The sequence below is a fragment of the Pelodiscus sinensis genome, chromosome 10, assembly GCF_049634645.1.
Source record: "Pelodiscus sinensis isolate JC-2024 chromosome 10, ASM4963464v1, whole genome shotgun sequence".
Classification (NCBI taxonomy): domain Eukaryota; kingdom Metazoa; phylum Chordata; order Testudines; family Trionychidae; genus Pelodiscus; species Pelodiscus sinensis.
In genome coordinates, this window is record NC_134720.1 from 31,509,247 (window position 1) to 31,532,497 (window position 23,251).

General features: G+C 42.2%; 1 protein-coding gene and 1 long non-coding RNA gene across 8 annotated transcripts in view; one reads left to right on the top strand and one right to left on the bottom strand.

Annotated features, from left to right (window-relative positions):
• The window catches only part of LOC112545857 (uncharacterized), a 51,517-nt gene extending 32,057 nt beyond the window's left edge, over window positions 1-19,460 (bottom strand). For 3 of the 5 annotated variants that reach the window (XR_012906267.1, XR_012906266.1, XR_012906264.1), the window contains exons 1-3: window positions 13,487-13,623; window positions 12,851-12,912; window positions 6,597-6,653 (exon numbers count right to left, since the gene is read on the bottom strand). This is a non-coding gene — a long non-coding RNA (uncharacterized LOC112545857). Of the gene's footprint in view, window positions 1-6,596; window positions 6,654-12,850; window positions 12,913-13,486; window positions 13,624-18,382 lie in introns of those variants that run through there. The other 2 variants (XR_012906265.1, XR_012906268.1) reach the window with 2 other exon arrangements.
• A 497-nt stretch (window positions 19,461-19,957) lies between these two features.
• MLF1 (myeloid leukemia factor 1) overlaps window positions 19,958-23,251 on the top strand; it is a 28,950-nt gene continuing 25,656 nt past the window's right edge. For 2 of the 3 annotated variants that reach the window (XM_025184853.2, XM_025184854.2), the window contains exon 1: window positions 19,973-20,144. In XM_025184853.2, coding sequence (XP_025040638.1) covers window positions 20,092-20,144 — 53 coding nt within the window. In that variant the 5' untranslated portion in view covers window positions 19,973-20,091. Of the gene's footprint in view, window positions 20,145-23,251 lie in introns of all 3 variants that reach the window. The other variant, XM_075937795.1, reaches the window with a different exon arrangement.

Sequence of the window (23,251 nt, forward strand, 5' to 3'; positions counted from 1 at the left end):
CCCCATCACAGCACAATCCTCTTTGCACCTTATTGTGTGTGAATGAGAATTTCAGCCAGTTTGCAGGCGCTGCAGGAAAGCTGGCAGATCTGTACATTTTTCAATAATCTGCAGCGCCCTTTGGCATTAAACCTGGGACATTTGCTCCCATCCAGGTCTCCAGCAGAGTAGATGCTTTTAATGCCATTGCATATTTCTTCTGGCAGCTCAGACACTCATTCAGTATTTCCCCCAGAGCTCTGAGCTGTGTCTGTCTGGGGCTCGTTGCTTTTCCATGGATCAGTCTCCTCCAGCCCCTGTTCTGACCCCTCAGTTACTGACAACACCTCATTGGGATTGCCAGAAAACAAACTGGGCCGAGGGAGACCTCTCCCCTCCATGATATTGAATGTTTGTTGGCTTAGGATTTTAAAGATAAATAGCTTCAACATCTCCATATAAAAGTGAATCGATATTCTTCTTTTCCTCTTAGTTTCAGAACAATATAGTTGCCATAGGAATCACAAATCTCCATCTTAACCCAGAAAGGCCCCACTGTTCGTTCCCCTTCCAAGATGGGAGCACGATAATCAACCACCCACAAGCTAGTTTTGATGTGCAGCTATTTGGCTGCATTCTCACCCTCTCCCCTTATCTGCATTACTCCTCCAACCCCACCTACTCCCAAACTCCCCCTCGTACTGCCCTGCCACCCCACACTGTCTTCTGCCACCAAACTCCCTTCCAGACCCTGCCCTCCTCACCTACTCCTGAACCCTACCTCCTGCCCAGATTCTACACCCCTATCCCTATACCACTCACTGGCAGCTCTGTCCCACACACTGAACCCCTCATTTTGTCCCTACCCCAGAGCCAAAGAGGGTCCACAAAATCCACTAACTCTGGAACCCCAGAAAAGTAAATCTAGCCTATGGGAAGCTCTGAACCTCAGTCTTCCCTGTCCCTTCTCCTCACCCTGTCCCTCCATGGGGTTGGAGCACTAGAAGACTGAGGTGTCTCAGTTGGGGGCCACATCAGTGAGGGTTCGGGGTTTTTGGAGGATTTTTTTTTTTTTGGTTCTCACTTGTGTGGTCCCCAACTGATTTTTCTGTGGGTCAGTGGCTTCCAATCCAAAAAAGGTTCCCCATCCTTGCCATAAATTAAGAAAACATTGGAACCTTTTGTGTTGGACATAAATTAATATTTTACTTTATTTAAAATGAAGTTTGTTAAACTAACACAAAGTTAAAAGACTTAATTTGTTTAATGATTTAAATTAGCCCATTCTCTCTAGCTACAGTACTAGCAAAATGGCTCGGGCGTTACTATGTAATGAATGGTGAGTTTCCACTAGCAACTGGTGGTCCATGGAAAGGTCTGTAATGATCCAGGTGGTCCACAGGCCAAAAAGGTTGAAAACCACTGCACTAGATGAACTTTGGGTCTGATCTACGCTTTCTATTCCTACATTCTTATGTAAATAAATAAATAAATAAATAAATAGATTAGTGGGTTTTTAAGCTTTCACTGTATGTAGTTAATGTAATCAAGTAATGACCTGAGAAAGAGAGTATATATTTTACACTATTTTGCAAAAGCCTAATAAAATATATTATCAAAGCTTTTTTATATTAATATCAGTCATAATTTTGTTGTACCTTTCTTTCAACAGCTTGCTTTATGTACTTGCAACCTTTTGAAAGGCTTAAAAGCTACATGTCACTAGCTAGTGACCTCTGGTGCAATCTTAAGGATATTTGTTACCCTGACTCTAGTACATAAGCATTATTTATTTGCTTATAAATTATTGATAATACTCTAAATTCATGTATGATGGAAGGAAGTGCTTCTGCAAGTGCGTTATCAATAGAAAATCATCAAGAATGTGTAGAAATCAATGATGAATCTATAGTTAGTCCCAGTATATGTTCTGCTTATGCAGGCAGCAATGATTGATAAATGATCTGCTAATGGACCTATCCAAATGTTTTTTTGTTTATCATGTAGGACTTGGAACCTAATAAGATGTGTTTCTGTGGTCCATGTAAAATATTCAATAATTTTATTTTTTTCCTCTATCAGTTCCAAGGGAAAAACATAAGAACAGAAGAGCGGCGATACAGGATCCATCTAGTCCAGTATCCCATCTTCCAACAGTGGCCAATGCCAGATGTCCCAGGGGAAGAAATGGAAACAGGTAATCATCAAGTGATCCCTCTTCTGTCATCCATTTCCAGCCCCTGACAGAGGCTAGGGACACCCATTCTGGCTAAATAGTATTGATGGACCTAACTTCAATGAATTTATCTAGTTCTTTTTTGAACCCTGTTAAAATCCTGGTCTTCACAACCTCCTCTGGCAAGAAGTTCCACAAGTTTACTGTGTGCTGCATGAAGAAAAACTTCTTTTTGTTTATTTTAAACCTCCTGTCTATTAAGTTCATATGGTGACCCTTTGTTTTTATGTTATGGGAACAAGTAAGTAACTTTTCCTTATTTACTTTCTCCATACCTGTCATGATTTTATAGACCTCTGTCACATCCCCACTTAGTCTCCTTTTTTCTAAGATGAAAAGTCACAGTCTTTTTAACTTTTCTTCATATGGTACCTGTTCTAAACCCCTAATCATTTGTGTTGCCCTTTTCTGAACCTTTTCCAATGTCAATATATCTTTTTTGAGATGAGGCAACCACATCAGTACACAGTATTAAAGATGTGGGTGTATCATAGATTTATACAGAGGCAATAAGATGTTCTCTGTCTTATTCTCTATCTCCTTTTTAATGATTCCTAACATTGTTTACTTTTTTTGACAGCTGCTGCACATTGAGCGGATGTTTTCAGAGAACTATCCACAATGACTCCAAGATCTCTCTCTTGAGAAGTTATAGCTAAATTAGTCCCCATTTTATATGTGTAGTTGGGATTATTTTTTCCAATATGAATTACTTTGCATTTATCAACTTTAAAATTCATTTGTCATTTTGTTGCCCAGTCACATAGTTTGTTCTTAGCTACCTTGAGCAGTTTAGTATCATCTGCAAATTTTGTCACCTCACTGTTTACCCCTTTCTCCAGGTCATTTATAAATAGGTTAAATAGGATTGGTCCCAGTATGGACCCTTGGAGAGACACCATTAGTTACCTCAGAGTTTAAGAAAACAGCAGAGATTAAGAATATTTTACAGTTATGTACACGGATATTCCAAGATGACTCTCAAACTATGTACGGCACTGAACAACATCCTCTGGGGTGGGAAAAGTACACAACACAGTAAGGGAGACTTTGAGATTCTGGCTGCATATAGGGGCAAACTTGTACCGTGTGAGTTCAATGGAGTTAGCCCCTCTTACACTAGAGCACAATCAGGCCCACTCAGTCTGAAAATAGTGAGTTTGTTTTACAATATGGATTAAGATTACAACAGATGTCATAAAATCTCCTTTTGCTAAAAGTTTCAGTGAGTGTCTGTTCTCTGAAGGACTGCACTCCGGTCCAAAAAGTGCTGCATGGTTCTGCCTGACATGAAAGTAGTACCTGATGATGTGGTCTGAACTTTGATAGAGCAGAATTTTTTAAACAGAAAGCCAATTAATTAAGAGGATCCTTTTTCAAAATGCTCATTTAATTCCATAGGCCTTTTGCATGGACTAATGACAAAATAAAAGCTGAGTAAAGACTTCAGTATGACTTCAGAAGAAGTTATCATGAGAGCTGAGTGAAATATTAATTAGTCATGAAACCAGGTGAAACTCTGTAGTTTTGGGAATACAATAGAAATGTAAGAGTCAGCTGACCCTTCAACCAAGACTAGGCCCTTTTCTGATAAACTTAAGCCAATTAATGGTTTCTCCGCAAAACCAATTAAACACCGAATCTCAGAAATGTAGGGCTGGAAGGAACATTGAAAAGTCATCAAGTCCTGCCTGCTGTACTGTAAACCTAGATCATCTCTGACAGGAGTTTGTCTAACCTGTTCTTAAAATCTCCATTGATGAGGATTCCACAACCTCCCTTGGAAGTCCAGAGCTTAATTACCCTTATAGTTAAGACACTTTTCTAATATTCCACCTAAATCTCCCTTGCTGAAGATTAAGACCATTACTTCTTGTCCTACTTTCAATGGAGAACAACTGATCGTGGTCCTCTTTATAACATCCCTTAATGTATTTGAATATTGCTATCAGTCTTATTTTCTCAAAACTAAACAGTATTTTTAACCATTTCTTATACAGTAGCTTAGGTTTTCTAAATGTTTTACAATTTTTGTTGCTTATCTCTGGACTCTCTCCAGTTTGTCCACATCTTTCGGAGAATGTGGTGACCAGAATTGGACACAGGGCTCCAGCTGAAGCCTCACCAGAACTGAATAGAACAGGACAATTATCTCCCTTGTCTTACATATGTCACTACAGTTACTAACCCCCCCCCCCTTTTTTTTGCCACTGTATCAGACTGTAGACTCATACTTATTTTGTGATCCATTATAGCCACCAAATCTTTTTCAGCATTACCTCCCCAGTTTTTCCTAATTTTTTATTATTAATTTTATTCTTTCTTTCCTAACTCAAGTACTTATAATCTCAGAATCAGAGAAGATTAGGGTTGGACAAAACCTCAAGAGGTCATCTAGTCCAATCCATTATTCAAAGCAGGACCTACCTTAACTAAATTATCCCAAACAGACTTTGTCAAGCCAGGCCTTAAAAACTTCTAAGGGTGGATTAAACTAATAATTGATCTAACTGATTATTAATTAATTTAATTAATTAATCTTAGCATTTGTATTTACTGAATTTCATCTTGTTGAGTTCACACCAGTTATCAAATTTATCAAAGTTGTTTTGAATTTTAAATCTGCCAAAGTGCTCATAACCCCATCCAGCTTGCTGTCAACTGCAAAATTTATAGTATACACTCTATTCTATTACCCTAATCATTCATGAAAATATTGAATAATACCAAACCCAGGGCTGACATTTGTGGTACCCCGCTAAATGGGTCCACAAGTTACCTGAGTTAGCCCTTTAAATTTTTTATTCGTTTCAGCCCTCTCAAAGTGAAATTCAGTGAACAAAGTCCACATAAACTAAAATAGAAAAAGGTTGATTTGAATCCTTATGAACAGAAGAAACTACTGAGCTTCACAAAGTCCTACATATCAATTTAACTCAACACTTCTTAAATGAGATGTAAAGTCAAAAATGTTTAAAGTAAATGATTTATCATGAATCATTTGTATGGCTGTGCTTAACTGAACACAAAATGGAAGACACAGACATACCCAGGGGCAGATGAGAGTTTTGCGAGGCCCAAGGCGCTGAGCCTATTGAAGCGCGGGGCCCAAGGCAGCACAATTTCGCACGTGCGCCACGGCCACAGCCGACAGGAAGTAGCGCATGAACGGGGCCTACTGAAGCACGGGGCCCAGGGCAACCGCCCAGCTCATCCTACCCTATATCCACTGCTGGACATACCAAATGCAAGAAAGAAGGTATAGATAATGCAAGTGGATAAAGTCTTCTATAATTTTGGCTTGAGAGAGATATTTGAGTACAATAACACCCAGAACAAAAATTAACTGCACCACAATTGAAGTGAGGACAGGAGTTGTCTGGGCTAGACAAAGGAGGATAGCTCTGCTTTATGAAGTCAGAGACCTCCTTATGATTTATGCACAGAGGTGGGAAATAGATAGCTTTGCCCTCCTGGAATGTGAGGTTCAAAAGTCAAAAAGGTGGAAGCCTTGGGCAAGGAAAGCCTATTTGTTTCATACAGCAAGCAAAGCCAAATAGAATGGGGGAGGGAGGGTTAGAGACTTCTGTGATTGGTACAACAGGGAACCAACCCCAACCCCCCCAGCACCATTCTCATTGCCCATCTTAACCCTCCTAGAGGAGGGTGGATGGTAAGGTCTAACACATGGATTAGCTGGAGGATGTGGATGGAAACGAAGTAGGGAAGTGCTGGTGGAAGCCCAGAGTAATGATTGGAATAAACATGTATTTGCCTGCACTGTACATTTTATCTGATGGGTAGTCACTGACATCTATACAATAAAATTGTGGCCTGATTAAAATCCATATCAAGTGTCGCCTGTCCTCCTTTTGGTATATCCAGAAAATGTTCTATTTAACACGGTAATGCCATTAGTACCAAAAGGTGGCCTCCAATAATTTTGTCTCTACATTTGTGTTTTAAACCACTGAGATTATATTATCCTGTATCTGTGACAGAGTGATCAATATTTAAGATAATTGTCTTTATTCTTGATTAAACAAGAAAAATGTGTGAATTAACTAAAATAATTCTTTTTTAGCCAGTAATATTACTTTTATAAAGTATGTTCCTAAAGTGGGTACTGGCTTCCATTCTCACATATAATATATGCTGGAGCTTTTCCTACTAAAATACATGTGTGTATCCAAAATCTATAATAAAATTGTTGCCTCTAGATTTAAAGTGTCTCCATTGGTTAAAACTAATCCTTGTAGAAAAACAGCGGCTGATAGGTGTGAAAATATACAATGAGCCATTTATATTTTTCAGCGATTGCAAACTGTTCTTTTCAGACTTCTTTCAGTGCATTTTTCTTTCTTACACAGTTCTATTTTACCTTAGTTATTCTTTTAGCTTCACAATTGTTTTCTATGTGAATCAAAGACAAAATATCCTGAAATGACATAGTAAGAGAGATGTAGCCATGTTAGTCTGGTCTTGCTGAAACAAAAGACAGGACTATGCAGCACTTTAAAGACTAACAAGATATATACCAGAGCCTCTCGGCGTGTAGTATCCTGTTCCAGTATAGGTTGTAGTTTATTGATAATGTGTTGGACGGGTTTAAGCTGGGGGCTAGTGGTGTTCTATTGTTGGTTTTCTTGGGTCTGTCTTGAAGTAGAACATTTCCTCAGATTCCATCCCCTTTTATCCCTTTTCTACTTACTCTACATCGATGACATCTTTATGATCTGGACTCATGGCCAAGAAACATTGGATGCATTCCACAGAGACTTTAACAACCTACATCCCACTATCAATCTCAGCCTGGACTATTCTACACAAGGGATCCATTTCCTGGACACCACAGTACAACTCACCAATGGTAAATTAGATACCACTCTCTACAGAAAACCCACTGACTCATACAGTTACCTACATGCCTCCAGCTCCCATCCAGAACACACCATACGATCCATCATCTATAGCCAAGCCCTTCGATACAACCGCATCTGCTCTAATCCCACTGACAGAGACCAGAAACTTCAGGATCTCTACCAAGCATTTATAAACCTCTGTCACCCACCCGGAGAAATAAAAAAGCAAATTGAAAGAGCCAGACGAATACCCAGAAACCATCTACTTCAAGACAGACCCAAGAAAACCAACAATAGAACACCACTTGTCATCACCTATAGCCCCCAACTTAAACCCGTCCAACACATTATCAATAAACTACAACCTATACTGGAACAGGATACTACACTCCAAGAAGCTCTGGGAGACAGACCCATAGTCTCTTATAGACAACCAACTAACCTCAGGATGATTCTTACCAACAACCACAGGACATACCACACTAATACCAACCCTGGAACTTTCCCTTGCAACAAATCCCGTTGCCAGCTTTGTCCACATATTTACTCTGCTGACACCATCATTGGACCTAACCATTTCAGTTATAAGATCACATATTCCTGCTCATCCAGAAATATAATTTATGCCATCATGTGCCAACAGTGTCCGTCTGCTATGTATATTGGACAAACTTATTAGGCACAAAGAATCAATGCACACAAAACAGACATCAGACAGTTTCACAAAGAAAAAACAGTTTCTTGCCATTTCAACCAGAATGGGCATTGTCTCAATGATCTGACTACATGCATCCTGCTTCAAAGAGATTTTAACACAAGACTTCAGAGAGAAGACTCTGAACTGTCATTCATGCTTAAATTTGACACTTTACAAATGGGTCTTAACAAAGATGCTAATTATCTTACCCATTACAAAGATAGCTTCCCCAATTATCACCTCCAATGTCATTATCTCATAGACACTTACCTCCCCTCCTCATCACCCCTCTGTTCTAAAATCTGATTTGTCTATATTATATGTGTTCACTTTTTTTTATTGTATCCCTTTGGTCATGCCAATTTTCTTCCACAATTTGATCTGAAGAAGTGGGTCTGGCCTACAAAAGCTCATCACCTAATAAACTATCTTGTTAGTCTTTAAAGTGCTGCATAGCCCTGTCTTCTGAAATGACATAGTTATTGACAAATGTTGCACGGAATGAGAACTAAGATGAACAGAGCAATTAGTAATAAATGTTTTAGTAACAAATGCTTATTGAGCCAAAAGAGAACTGACTATTATAAATACCAACAAAGATGTCAATTTGGAAAATGACTTTTTATTGTAAATGAGTATGTTCAACAAAGGTACAAAGCTGGAATAAACTCTAACTAGTCCTATCACCAAAATGAATGAGAATTAAGAAGGTAAATTAATTCCTAAGGGAAATCAATGTAGTTCTCATTAGTTTGGGGAACAAGATACCTTAAATCTTTTAATTAAAGATAATATTTACTCCAAATGAGTAAAAGTTGGCAGGTTTTGCCGAATCTATTATCTCATTTATGCAAAGATTCCTTATATTGGTAGACATCATTAATCTCATTGGAGATGCCCTCCAGACTGACAGTCCTATAGCACTGAGGTTTATTTCCTATAGAAGCCTTTTTATCTGCACAAAAGAACTCAAGCAGACACAAACCATAAAAAGGTCTGAGCAATTAGAGACATCATTTTGTGCAAATGTGATACCAATTTTATCATTTGAGTGATCCTCTCCTAATGAGCTTATTTATAATACAGCCCCTCTTCCCATTAACAACCAAATTAACAGTAGCTAGAACTCTTCTTCCTTATTTGTCTGTGCAGAGAACTATGTCTAGGTCTTCTGTGACTTGGGAAGAATTTCTATCTTTAGAGCCTGAGTTAGAGTCTTCATGAAATTAGATAGGCAACCCTGAGACTAAGCAGTGAAGAGCAGATAAAAGTCACCCAATTCCATTTCATAACCGTATGGAAGAGAATAACTGGTTTGTTTTTGCATAATTAATTTCATAGAAAGTTAAACTGTATTTTAGCCTGGTGTCTTTAGTCATAATCTATTAATGACTTTTGTATGGATTACTTATTTAGGGGAGGAGAGCGCAAAATAGTGTAATTAAGCTGAAACACAAATGTCTACAGATATCTAAGAGGAAGAGAATCTGCAGACATGTTGAACTGCTGCTGAACATGCCTGGTATGCCAAGTAAAACCCACTGGCTGTGCTGCAGAAAATACAGACGTGTTAACACACTGATACAATGGGTGTAGTGTAGACATACTCTAAGAATAATGACATACTCATCTGATGAAGTGGGTTTTACCCATGAAAGCTCACAATCTATTTGTTAGTCTCCAAGTCTATGTCTACGCTACAGACAAGATCGAAGCAGTCATAGTCTATCATCTGGGGTTTGAATTAATGGATCTAGTTAAGACACGCTAATTCAAACTGAGAGGGGCGTACCCGTAGATGTCGGTAGTCCTGCTTCTATGAAGAGTAAAGAATGTCGAAGAGACAGTGTGCTCCCTTTGACTTCCCACAGTGTGGACGGCACCAAAATTCGATTTAAGATACTTCAACTTAAGCTATGCAATTAACGTAGCTGAAGTTGTGTATCTTAATTCAAACTCTTCCCCAGTGTAGGCCAGGGTAAGGTAGTGTTTCTTAAAGTGGTCCAGGGTCCCACTTTGAGAAAGCTGCTAACAAGTCTCTCTCACAGCTCCCTTTGACTGCAAATGGCAAACTGGAGCCAATGGGAGCTGTGAGGTTTCATGGCTACAGAACCATTAAGTAAACAAACAGGTATGGCCCATTAGCAGCTTTCTCAAAGTGGGCCTCAGGGTGCCCCAGGATTGCTTGTTGTTTTTAAATTTACAGACTATCAAAGCTATCCTTCTGACACTTTCTAAGAATAATGATATGGAATCATTTTCTGAACACTAAGTGTTGCCTGGTCAGTGAGGTGAAGTTATAGCATAGTGAGTTATAAATCTTTCCTCTAGGCATGTATGGATTACACTTGAAAAGGCTGTTGGAAAAGCAATCAAGAAAGTGATGCAGTCATCCCCAGCACACTGGTGAAATACAATGGGGAAAGTATTACCTTTGAGGACCTTATAGTCTGTCTCCAACAGAGTGACAAGCCCTTTTTTGGCAGTGCTGGGACCCAGCAGATCAAAGGACTAAAAGAGTTAAAAAGTGACTTGTTCTTTAAAAAGGAGAGTGATCAAAAGGACTAAGCACCTTTTAAAGAAAATTGTCCAAGAAGCACAGAGTGAACTGGTCTGTGAGTTGAGGAAAGAAAATGTACTTTAGACTCCAGCTGTCTTAAGGGAGGAGGGAAAAGTCTGTAGGAAGCTCAAATCTACCAAAATCCCCATGAGGACCCCTGGTAAAACAACCTGTTTTATTGTTTTAAAAACCAATGTCTTTGAAGTTTCCAACTCTGATAAATAATATTTTGCTTTAAGAAAGCTATCTAGTCACTGGTTACCACTATCATTGCTCCTGGAAGGAATAGAATTGCAGTGTGTGGACATAAATTAGACATATGAGGTAATCATACTAACCTATCAGGATGCATGCTTCAATCCTGATTAAAGGTGATGGCTCTGAGCTTGAGACCAGAAAGGATGTGCACTTGAAGAGACCAGAAAGAGTCAGAGATGAGCAATGTCAGAGATGAGCAACAGCAATGGAGGACCAACAGGAAGCAGAATTTTTCAAATTGGGATCCAGAGATCTTCCAGAGTGCCTGCTGGACCCACTGATCAACTTCTTTTCCTCCCTCTCTCAACAGCTGTCAGGCGGCATGCAGGAGGCATCCCAAGGGAGGAGGAGAAGAGGAGATGGGGCACATTTAGGAGAAGGGGTGGAATTATGTCTGGGGCTGCCAGCCCCACAGATTAAATCCTCCATCCCCATTGCCTTCTGCACACTGGGAAACAGCTGTTCAGTGGTGTGCAGTAGGTACTGGGAGGGAAGGAAAGGAATGAGGATAGGGTATGCAGTTAGAGGAGGGAGGGAAGAGGAAGGGCAGAGGTGGAATGGGGACGGGAAGAGGCAGAGGAGAGATGGTATCTTTGGGGGAGAGGGATGGAGTGGAGGCAGGGCCTGGGAAGGATGGAGTGGGGACAGGGTAGGAGTTTGGGGGTCCATGAAAATATTCAAATCAAAATGGGGGTCCTCGGGTTGCTAAAGTTTGAGAACTACTGAGATTAGCCAACTTCTAATTCTAATTTCTCTGCCATGTGAGAACCATTGTTGCCACTTTTTCCTTCTTTAACTTTTACATTGTAATGCGCATAGGACTTATCTGTGTCACAAAGCTCATTTCTCAGGAAACTTCCTTCCCTCCTTCCCACAAGAAGGATAATCTTGTGGCTAACTCAGAAGAATGGCAGTTATCACACTATAGACCTTTCCCTGGCTCTGCTATAGGCTTCCTGTGTGGATAACTACTGTAATCTGTGTCTCGATGGTAAAATGGGGACAACCATAATTCTTTATTTCACAGGAAGACGGTGGGATATAATTTGTGGAAAGACTTTGAGATCCACATATTGACGTGCAAAGCATGATATTATTACTACAATAACTAATCACTTTTTTTCCTATTTCAGAATCCAAGATGGATTTTGTTTCTGAGCAAAGCAACTTAGTATACCACAATTAGCCCAAGTTTCTATATAAAAGAGCCTCATAGCATCATAGTTACAGTTCTCTGACTGTAGAATCACAGCCCTATTTTGTTTTTATTTGACAGTCTTTCACTGGAAATGTGTAAATGATTCACAGACTTCACTTAAATAATCAGTGGGTCAACCCTTCTCTGTCAGGTCTCCATGCCCACCAGTCAGTCAGTATACGCCTTTTTCCCATAGCAACTGTTTCAACTCAGAGTCTGTCCTAAGGCTGCAATATCACCACCTGCTTGATTTACAGAAAACTGCACATCAGTGGACAGCTAAATCAATGCTCATCTGATTACAGATATTTTTCAAAAATATTGCAAGCTCAGTTCATTCATCTTCTATGTCGGTTTTCCACCTAAGGCCAAATGCTAGCATGGTAGCTTCTGCAGTGTTGCTCTTAGCTAGAGCTGCATTACCCCGCCATCATCTTCGCTGCAGATGAGTTGAGCCGATTCTGAAAGTTGATAGACCTTTGGGGATGCCATGTAATTTCTAGGCTGCTGCCCAATTCTACATATTCTTGTGACTCTGCCCCCTCTCAAGCAATTGCAGCACTGAGGGAAGACTTGGGCAAAAAATGTTTTCTCCATGCCACACTAAGAAGTGCATGATTTTCTCACCTGACTGACCACCAGGGAAACTCAGTGGGCTAGCACAATCCAGAGGCAGCTGCACTGAAACAAAATTGCCAGCAGGACAGGATGGGTTTTGCAGCCAAAGGACATATTTTCCCCCATTGGAACACACCTCCTCCTTCCTCCCATAGTGAATAAAGAGAAAGAGGAGATTTCCACACCACTTCTGATACTATCTCCTCCTCACACATAGAACTGTGACAGTCTGTTTTGGCTTGCATTGTATTTATAACAATCCTTTCACCTGTGGCCAGTTTTGTCACATTTCTAGCATTTATCTTAACTGTTTTCTTTAATCTTTTTCAATATTGCAGCTCTCCCTTCTTTTGCAAACAATGTATCTCTTTTTAAAATCATTTCATAATATCTTGGACCAAAATAGAATCCCCTTTTTCATCAGGCATAGAGCTTTACTTACAGGGCTCTTGGATATCGGCTGCCTTCCTCCACACTAGTTGCTGCTTCCTCTTCTGCTGACTGCTGCAAGGAAAGATTCAAGTTCAGTGACAAATCCCACAGTCTCTTAGAGTGGCTTTGCTTTGGCTTCCTTTTACCGATCTTGGTCTGCAAGTTCAAGCCCAGCTAAACATCTATAAACTGATCAATCACCCATTTATCTTGGACAGCCTTGTTGGCCTCGTTGGCTATGACAGGAACACAAGCCTCCATGGGTCTTCTGCCAATTGAGGTGGGATTTCATACTTTCCTCTTCTTCTATTTTTTAGCTTGCCCAGGCAAGTTCAGATAGCTATCTAGGTCCACACTTGTACCAAGGTTTGTACCAGGTCTGAATAACTGTTATCTTTCGGGGGCGGGGGGGTGAGTTCTGCAGCACCTTAAGAGCTGGGTCACTTACATTAACTGTCCCTTTCTGTCTTCCTTCCAAACCATTTGAGTTACAATGCTGAATTGAGCCAAATAACCCTCACCGGGGGTTTTCCCCTCAAAGGTAACAGGGCTTTGCATCATATGAGCTGGGACAGCCTGATCTCTTCCCCTGGGGCTATATGGATTACAAATAGGATAAAAAACTGTTGTAAATGTTTCATCTTACCCAACTCGTCTAATTGGCCATTTCCACATCCAGGTGGTTGCCTTCTAGTCTGTGACCCTTTAATTTTTTTATGCCAGGGGTGAGGAATCTTTTTTGGGTTGGTGGTCACTAACACAGAGAAAAATCAGTTAGGGGCCATATACAAGTAAGAAGCAAAAAAAAAAAAACAACCCTCACTGAAGTGGCTCCTGACTGAGAGGGAGAGACACATTCTCCACATTCCCCTTGAACACCAGAGAGTTAGAGAGCCCAGGTTAGTAGATTTTGTGTGCTCAAGTACTGCAAGGGATGGCAGTGGGTGGGGGGGTTTCTGGAACACAAACAGGGGCTCCCCAATGCTGGAAGGAGCCCTGAGCTTTGGGGGCTGGATCCTGATCCTGATCCTCAGGTTCCCCTCCCCTGCTCTACGGAATTGAATTTTCAGATCCTAAAGTCATTACAGTTCATCCTGGCTAACAGGTTCCAAACTGGTCAGACTATTTTAACATTCCAGCCTAGCTGTAAGGCAAACTGTAAGGTTTCCAGTTTGTCCAGGCATTTTGTAGTTTCTGTTCCAAAAGGGATCTTATCTCAAACTACAAATAATCTCTCCGCTCTTTCTGGGAATCCTCCAGTACTTGTTTTAGGTCTTGTGTTAATTCCTTCTGCAAAATCTCCTGCTTCAGTTTTAAGTCTTGTTTTAATTCCAGCTGGCCATTTGATTTCTGCAAGTACTTCCCTTATATGTTCCTGTGACCCAGTGAATCCCTCAGGGTATGTCTACACCGCACAGTTTTTCGGAAAAACTACACTTACGTCCACACTGCAATTGCGTTCAACAGAAAGTCGAAAGAACGCAGGGGTTTTCCCAACAGTGGTAAACCTCTTTCTACGAGGAGGAAGCCTTTTTCCGAAAGAGCTCGTTCAGAAAAAAGCATGTGTGGACGGGGAAGAGGGGTTTTTTCAAAAGAAGAAGCCTCCAGGAAAAAGCACAGGCCCTCTGGTGGCCACTCCATCCATAGTAATCACAACTTAAATGTGTGATAGCGTCCAATCAATGTGGATGCTATCTTTCGAAAAAGGAAATGGCTTTTTTGATGCGCTTTTGCTGTCTTGATGCTCTTTTTCGAAAGAAAAGTTTTCCATTACAAGCATTTTCCGAACAGAGCGTCTACATTGGCACGGATGCTTTTCCGCAAAAGCACTTTTTGCGGAAAAGCGTCCGTGCCAATCTAGACACGCTTTTCCGCAAAAAAGCCCCGATCGCCATTTTCACGATCAGGACTTTTTTGCGGAAAACAAATCTGAGCTGTCTACACTGGCCCCTTTGCTCAAAAGGGACTTTTGCCTGAATGGGAGCAGAATAGTATTTCCGCAAGAAGCACTGATTTCTTACAGTAGGAAGTCAGTGCTTTTGTAGAAATTAAAGCGGCCAGTGTAGACAGCTGGCAAGTTTTTCTGGAAAAGCGGCTGATTTTCTGGAAAAACTGGCCAGTCTAGACACAGCCAATGTGTATTTAAAAAGTATCATGACCGTTTTGGAGAGACTTGGGAATAGAAGGACTGTGTTGGTGTTACTTTGCAAAGAATAACTAGCTTGGTAGAAGCCAGGGTAATGCTCTGCTACTGTGTGCTGCTGGGGTCAGGACTCTGAGTCAAACCTGCACAGCATAGAAGCACCCAGAGTTGCTAGACAGGTGGTGACAGAATCTCTTAAAGGTCTGGGTGGACTCTCAAAGCATCACAGGTCCATCTTGGTTCAATAGGAATGCCAGATCACACTCATATGCCCTGAAAACTGGCTTCTGCTTCTGTCACCAATGTTGCCCCCTTTTGCTTTGCGTAGCTAGTCCAAGTTCAGTGGTCTGGGGATGTTCCTGCTTGAAATATAAATTGACTGGATCTGGTATTTTCTTCAATGAAATCTTATTTAAAATTATGTACAAATCCATGCTTCTCTGAATTATAAGAAGAACTAAGAACAAAAGAAGCAGTTTCTTAATTTACAGACTGAAGCCTCTTAACTGATCACCAAACCCAAACATGCTGTCTTTAGTGTTTCCAGGGTCACTGTGTTCAATGGCTACTGCTTGGCATTCTCTGTTCTGTGTATGCTTTCAGCTTCTGTGTGTTCTGGTTTCTCTCACACACATATACACCATTGGTATCAATACACAGAGTACTGATAGCTTTGGGGCAAATTCTATTAGGCTTTGTAGCCCCCTCAGTATCTCTTACAAATATTTTGCATTAAGAATGTGTTCACAGATCAGTTTGAATGACTTTTTAACTTAACTCATAGGAGGGTTTCATCCAGATTGTAACAAAGCACTTCCTTAGTCTGCTGTAGACCCATCTCCTAAATACTCAAGCATGCGAAAATGCAGGGAGCACTTGCAAAGTTGTGTTCCATAACATACATTGGAGTGGACTGTGGGCCCTATCTTTGAGACTGGATGTTTGGTGTTCAGAGAAGTTAAGATAGAAAGACCATAAAGATGGCTGTAAGTCTGATCCTCAGGTTACCAGTCAGGTCCCAAGAAATATATTGAATTGTAGGAACTGAAATTATCCAACAGGGACCATTCCAGCAGTTGGGGATTATTAGTGTGTAGAAGTACTGCAGTCATGCTACTTTCCCTAAGCAATAGCTCCTACACTGGAACTAACTGTGCAGCCTAATTCCCAAATACCAGTTAAGCTGGATCAAAGTTTGCTTCATGCCACAAAAGTTAATATCACAATAACTAACATTTTTAACAGTAGTTTCAATTCATCACATTCAAAAAGCTCCATGACATTTTCCCTTTCAACCCCAGAGCAGTGAGGCTGGAGTTGATAGCCAACAAGGCTCCCATAGCTCTTAGCCAGTGCAGGTGGCGAGATCCCCTCAGAGCTCCCACCCGCCAACCCTGGAGTTCCCAGCTGCTGTGGCGAGGGAAGTTCAATGCACTCAACCCCCAGAGGTATCAGAGGCATACCAGAGACACAGCAGCAGTGGGTGCTGGACCCCTCCTCCCCATTTTGTTAGTTACTTTTAATAAAAGTTAGAGACTGATCACAAGCTTCTGTGAATTTTTGCTTATTGTCTGTAGCCTGTCCATGAATTTTACTAAAAATTACTGTGACACAACTTCAGCTTTACTGTTTAGAAGTAGCTTCAGAGTGGTAGCAGAGTTAGTCTGTAACTAGAAAAACTTAAAAACAATTAATAGTCTTGTAACAACTTAAAGACTAACAAAACATGTAGATGGTTTCATAAGCTTTCGTGGGAACAACCCTCTTCAGATGACTGGAGTATTAAAAGTCCAGATCCAAGAATAAATAAGGGAAAGAGGGAGGGAGAAAGACAATGAATAGATTATTCAAGTTACAAGAGGCTGATAAGAACAATTAGCACCTCTGTTGTTTGGCTGATTAAGTCGTTAGGATGTAGAAGGTAGTGTGCAAGCCAGCCAGTTCATTCCATTCTGACAAGAATCAAACTTGTAAATGAAGTTAAGTTCTAACCATTCCCTGTGTATTTGGCTTGTGGAATTGGCCTGAAACAACACAGTGACTTGGAACTCCATTAATGGACTTTTAATACTCCAGTCATCTGAAGAAGTGGGTTGTGCCCACGAAAGCTCATGATACCATCTACGGCTACACTTCAGGCTTTTTGCGCAAAAACTTGCAGAGCGTGTACACTGCAAGCATGTTCTTGTGCAAGTACATTTCCAGTAAAGCATCAGAAAAGAGGGATTCCTGTGCAAGTGTTATTCCTCTCCCCACGAGGAATAAGCCCTTTTGTGCAAGAGCTCTTGCGCAAGAAGGCAGTGTGGACCGGCAACAGGGGTTTCTTGCGCACGAAACCCCTATGGCTAAAATGGCCATCAGAGCTTTTTTGAGCAAGAAAGCATCCACCCCACCATGGACGCTCTTGAGCAAAAGCACAGCTCTTGCGCAAAAGCATATGGTAGTATGGATGCACTCTTGTGCAAGCAGCCTGCAGTGTAGACATAGCCTACATGTTTTGTTAGTCTTTAAGGTGCTACTAATCGTTGTTTTAAGTTTTTCTGTTCACAAGTACTCATTGGTATCACTAGACTCTGTTTATAGTGACTTTTCTCTTAAGATATGTGTGCACTAGTATGTAGGGAACATTTAGAATCCAAGACACTATTTTCATTATGAAAAGTACATCACAAAGTAATAGATCGAAACCTCAGAATCCCAGAGACCCCAAAAAGCCTTATAACAGCCTATAGAATTCACAGTACTGACACAATGCCTCTGGTTGGCCAATGGCGTGAACTTATGTTGTTCTTCGGCTACATTTTCGGATACCATCATCCTTTCTCCCTACCTGCTTGGGAGATGCTCCCGGTAAACTTCCACCAAGCCACCTCATTATCCACCTTCAAATTTTGTTGTGATGCCCACATAAAACTTGAAAATGATTTGACTACTAATGTGCAGGTGACCAGCCTATCATGCTGGCCAGTATTGTCTCACTGTTCCTGTTACTCCCCCCACCCATGTCTATATTCATCCATAATCTCATTTTATATGTAGACCAGTGATACTCAGAGATTCAGGAGCCAAATTAATGATTAACATTACTCACTAGTATGAATTCATTGTTTTATATACATTAACATATGTACATGAATATATGTACATTACTGTCACCGTAAGAAGACTGACCATGTATTATTTTATCAATTACAATTGGTTAATAACATAGCATCCTGATTGGTTAACTTAAACTGGTTGTTAATTTAAATTACATAGCGTTTTTATATCATGTGCTGCAACACAGGTGAGTAGAGAGAAGGAACACAAAAGGGGACACCAGCTCCACACAATGTGACTCTTCCACACACAACTCGTCCAGGACCCACATAATCCCATTCGTACCCCATCCCATGTTACCTGAGGCAGGGAGAGTGTCTATCCTGCTACACTGCATTGCCCAGCAAGCAGGGTCCCAGACAACATGGCCGGAGGCTGCCTGGAAGAGTGCAGTTGCTCTGATGCCTCCCCTCCCTGTGCTGCAGTGCACTGGGTAGCATCCCAGGCAGTGTGGCTGGAAGCCACCTGGGACTCAGGAGAGAGTACCTGCTGCCTGGCTCCCTCCACGCTCCCTCCCATTACCTGGTGAGTGAGGGGGGCTCTGTCCCTCTGATGCCGCACTATGTTGAGCAGCATCTCCTCTTCCTGTCAGAGTGCAGCATCTGAGCAGCGTAGCCAAAAGAGCCCCTTGCCTGGCTCCCACAGCATGGGGGGAGGGCATGTGACACTTCCTGCCCCCCATGCATTACTCTTAGCTGCAAAGAGTGACAGAGGACACTTTAAGAGCCACTCTCAAGTGTCCAGTCTGAGTATCACTGATGGAGACCGTGACTCCTGGGGGCCCGGGACTGTCTTTTTAGTCTGCTTTGCAAATGGCCTAACACTCAGAGATACTGGTCTATGACTAAAGTTCCTAGTGCTAGAATAAAACAAATCATTAATAATTTGAACATGGAAATAAGGGAAATTCTTCCCATCTCTGCTTCCTACACAAATTCTGTTCCTTGTTTCCAAATTGACAATCATTTCCTAGCTACAGAATATTTTTCCAAATCGCTTCTATTTTTCGTTGTCCCAGTCTTACAGTGCACTCTTTGCTTTGGCCCCTTAAACCTGGACTTTTCTTTGGTGTCCTCCTTGTGACCCATGATGCTAAGGTCCCAGTAGACCAGAACTGTGGGGGTAATGCTCCATTTTGGGTGCTGTAGCCCTGTAGCTCCTATGTAGGGAACTCTATGGTCCTGTGCTTCCTCCCAGAAAGAGGCCCTAAAGTGCCATACGGTTTAGTGCCCCTGTTCTTTCCGGGGCCTCTCTTTGAGGTAACTATCTGTCACGCCTTTCCACCCCTATGCTTTGGTGCCCCTATTATTTTGGTGCTGTGACCCACGATACAAGGTGCTGCCCTGTGTCCCTCAGTCGTCGTCCCCCACCCGCTTCCACGTACCTTGTCCTGGGCTCCCTCCCCATGTCATAGTGCCCTGCTCCCCGCCCTCCTGTCCATAGGAGCTCCCCTGCAGTTGTCAAGGTGCTGTCGCCCCACCCTCTGAAGAGCCCCACCCCGTATGGGCAATAGGCGACTGCTGCCTGTGAGGGAGGGGTAGCGACCGAGAGGAACAGGGAGGGGCCATGAGGAGTCATCCCATTTGGCAATTGCAATTTTAACAGAGGCACAGGGGGCCATGCGCCTCCCGGGTGCAACCAGGCGTAACCCGTATGCCGCCCCCTAATGTGGTGCCCTGAGCTCCCCTCCCGCTGGCGTAGCGCTGTCCGCCCCCATCCCGTGCCCCACTGTCCTTGAGCCTCGCGCAGAGCCAGAAGCTTCTAGACCTGGCCAGCCGCCCGAGTCAGGCCTTGTGTTGAAAGCGGTCGCCATGGTAGCAGCCTCGCCACGCCGCCCTGCCCCCGCCGGTCCCCGCCCTATGGGGAGGCAGCCGAGGCCGGGGACAGCCAATGGGGAGTGAGCGGCGCATCGCGGGAGCTTGGTGGGCGGAGGAAAAGAGCCGCCGTTGGGAGCCGGCGGGCTCTCGGGCGCTGCCACAGCGAGTCGACTGAGAGGTAGCGGCGCTGCCATGTTCGGGAACAGGGGCCTGAGGGAGCTCTTCGAGGAAGACCCCTTCTTCCGGTGAGTGGGCAGCGAGTGCTGCGTGCCTGGGCGGCGGGCGGGGCGCTCGGAGTCGGCCGGGCTGTCCCCGGGGCGGGGAGAAGGGGCTCGCTGCTGCACCGCCGGAGGCTTGGGGGGGCTGCACCCGGCAGGCTGGTGCGTGCGGCTGTCTGCCTTGACTGGCTAGCCCGTGGCGCGCCGAGGTGACCTGCGGGTGAGGAGCCCGAATCAGCCGCCTGAGCGAAGCTGGTGAAAGCAGAAAGCCGATAAAGGTGCTTAGCTGTGAGCGTCCTCGCCTGTCCCGGGAGCCTGTCACCTGCGCAGGGACCCTCCCAGGGAAGCCTTTGAGTCCGGGGCTTAGGCTGCAGCTCCGCCCACAGCGCCTCTAGCCTAGCCGTGGTGGGAGTGGGCTGGTATGGTTATCCTCGTGTTCTGGGGAGCTGTCGGTGGGGGTGGTCAGACCCAACTCTGCAAACTCTATGAAGCATTCAGTAGCTGCCCTCCGCATGGCAAAGTGTGGCATCTCGTGGCCGTGTTTAAAGTCTCTTCCGTTGCGTGTGTGTTTCTATATCAAGTTTTCTTGGTTTACACTATGTTCCAACAAACATTGGGTTACGGCGTCTCTTTAATTTCTAAGAGATGACAAGTAAGGAATGCATGAATTGATTTACAGAACCATCACACTAGTGCCTTTTTTTTGTCTCTGCTTCTCCACTTGTCCCAATCAAAGCTACCTATGAACAATTCAGTGTTATGTGATAGGTATTATTACATCCTAGTTAGTGAAATGCCATATCTGAGGTAACTCAGCCAATCCTCCTACTCTCTCAGTATTGCACAATTCATTTGTATATTGCAGTCTTATTAGATAAAATATCCTAATATTAATTTAAATACCTTTATGGCTTCTTAACTACAGAAAATGTTGCCTGATATTTCAACAGAAGTGCAAAGATAACACACTACAACTTGTAGAGTTTGATTGTGAAACTTAAATATTTGCAAAGCCCTAATAGACAATGCACCAGAGCCCAGGTATTATGAAAAATTTGCTATGTTTCTATATATTATTTACTCTAACTACAGAAAATTTTTAGTTAGGGTCACAATCTGAGATGCTTGTGCATCAGTAAGAACAGAAGAATAGCCATACTGGGTTAGACCAGTGGTCTATCTAGCCCAGTATCCTGGTTTCTGACAGTGACTGGTGCCAGATGCTACAGAAAGTGTTAACTCAGTTGAAGCAAAATGCAGGACAATGTAGCACTTTAAAGACTAACAAGATGGTTTATTAGATGATGAGCTTTCGTGGGCCAGACCCACTTCCTCAGATCAAAAGTGGGTCTGGCCCACGAAAGCTCATCATCTAATAAACCGTCTTGTTAGTCTTTAAAGTGCTACATTGTCCTGCATTTTGCTTCAACTACCCCAGACTAACACGGCTACATTTCTATCACTTAACTCAGTTGGGCAGTTTTATCAGGTGAGCCCAACCCTGTTCTAGCAGTTACTTTAGGGACAGTCAGCAGTGGATTGCATCCTTGACTGTGTTGGCTATCCTTCATTAAGTTATCTGATTGTTTTTTGAAACCACTTGTATTTTTGGCCATCACAGCATCCTCTGATAACTAGTTCCACAAGTTGACTGTGCATTGTGTGAAGAAGTACTTCTGTTTGTTTTAAACCTGATCCTTATTAATTTTATTGGGTGAACCTTGCCTTGTGTGTTATGTGAAGAAGTAAATAACTCTCCTTTATTCACTTTCTCCCTACCATTAATGATTTTATAGACTTCTATCATTGTTCTTTTTAATTGTCACTCTTCTGATCTAAGCAGCCAGTGTCTTTAATTTCTTCTCATATGGAAACTGATCCATACTCCTAGTAAATTTTGTTGCCTTTCTTTATACTCTTTTCACTTCTAATATATCTTTGCAGTATTCAAGGTGGGGGCATACCATGCATTTTATTTAGTGTGTTTATATTTTGTTTTATTCCCTTTCCTATTGGTTTCTAACTTTGTTCGGTTTTTTTGTACTGATTCTGCACATTGAACAGCTGTTTTCAGAGAACTATTCACCATGACTCTACATTTTGTCTGTACATTATTTTGGGATTATTTCTTCCATTGTGCATTGTGTTGAGTTTGTCACGATTGAATTTCATCTGCCTCTTTCTTGCCTACTCACCCAGTTTTGTGAGATCCCTTTGTAACTCTTCGCAGTCTTTGGACTCAACTAAACAGAGGAAGAAGGAGAGGGGGGGAGAGAGAGATTTGGAACTATGAGACACACCAAAACAATCCAAATCATTTCACTCCATGCAATTTTTCTTTTCCTCCTTCTCTGCCCCACTCTTTCATGTCTCTGCTAGATTATAAACTGTAATCTCTGTAGAATAGGTACCATGTCTTTGTACAATGATTATGGCTTTGTGTACACTTAAAAGTTTAGAGCACAGCTGCAGCAGCTTTCTCCCAGTGCTCTGTGTAAACCATCTCCACGAGGGGAGTAGCTAACAGTCTGGTTTACCCTGGGGCTTTACAGTGCTGTAACTTGCTCTCTTTGGGGTAGAAGTGGTCCAGACAATTAATTACAGAAAATTACAGTTTTGTAAAATACCAGTATAATTTAGCCTAACGCAAACATCCATTGATGGTGCTGTGTAAAATAATATTTACTGCTATCTGTGGAGGCTTCCAGTAGCAAATTCATACCACCCCGGTGCTTGTGGAGATTACTCTTTTCCTTGGATTTTTTTTATGTAACACTCCCCCCGCCCCCTCCCCCAGTTATACAAGACAGGAAAGGCTATATTTGAACATTCATCATATCAGCTGTCTCCGTTCTCTGCTTCAGTGATTGCCTACTACATGGAAATATCTGTATTTAATGATAGGAAAATTCAGAGATGTTAAAGATTCTATCCTTGACTTACTTTTTAGAGTCCCACCAAATTCATGGTCTGTTTTGGTCAATGTCTCGGTCATAGGATATTAAAAATAATAAATTTCATGGTTTCAAATATTTAAATCTGAAATGTCACTGTGGGGTCCCAACCAAAAAAAGAATCATGTGGGGTTGCGAGGCTATTTCAGGGGGTCATGTTATTCTTACCCTTTATTCTGC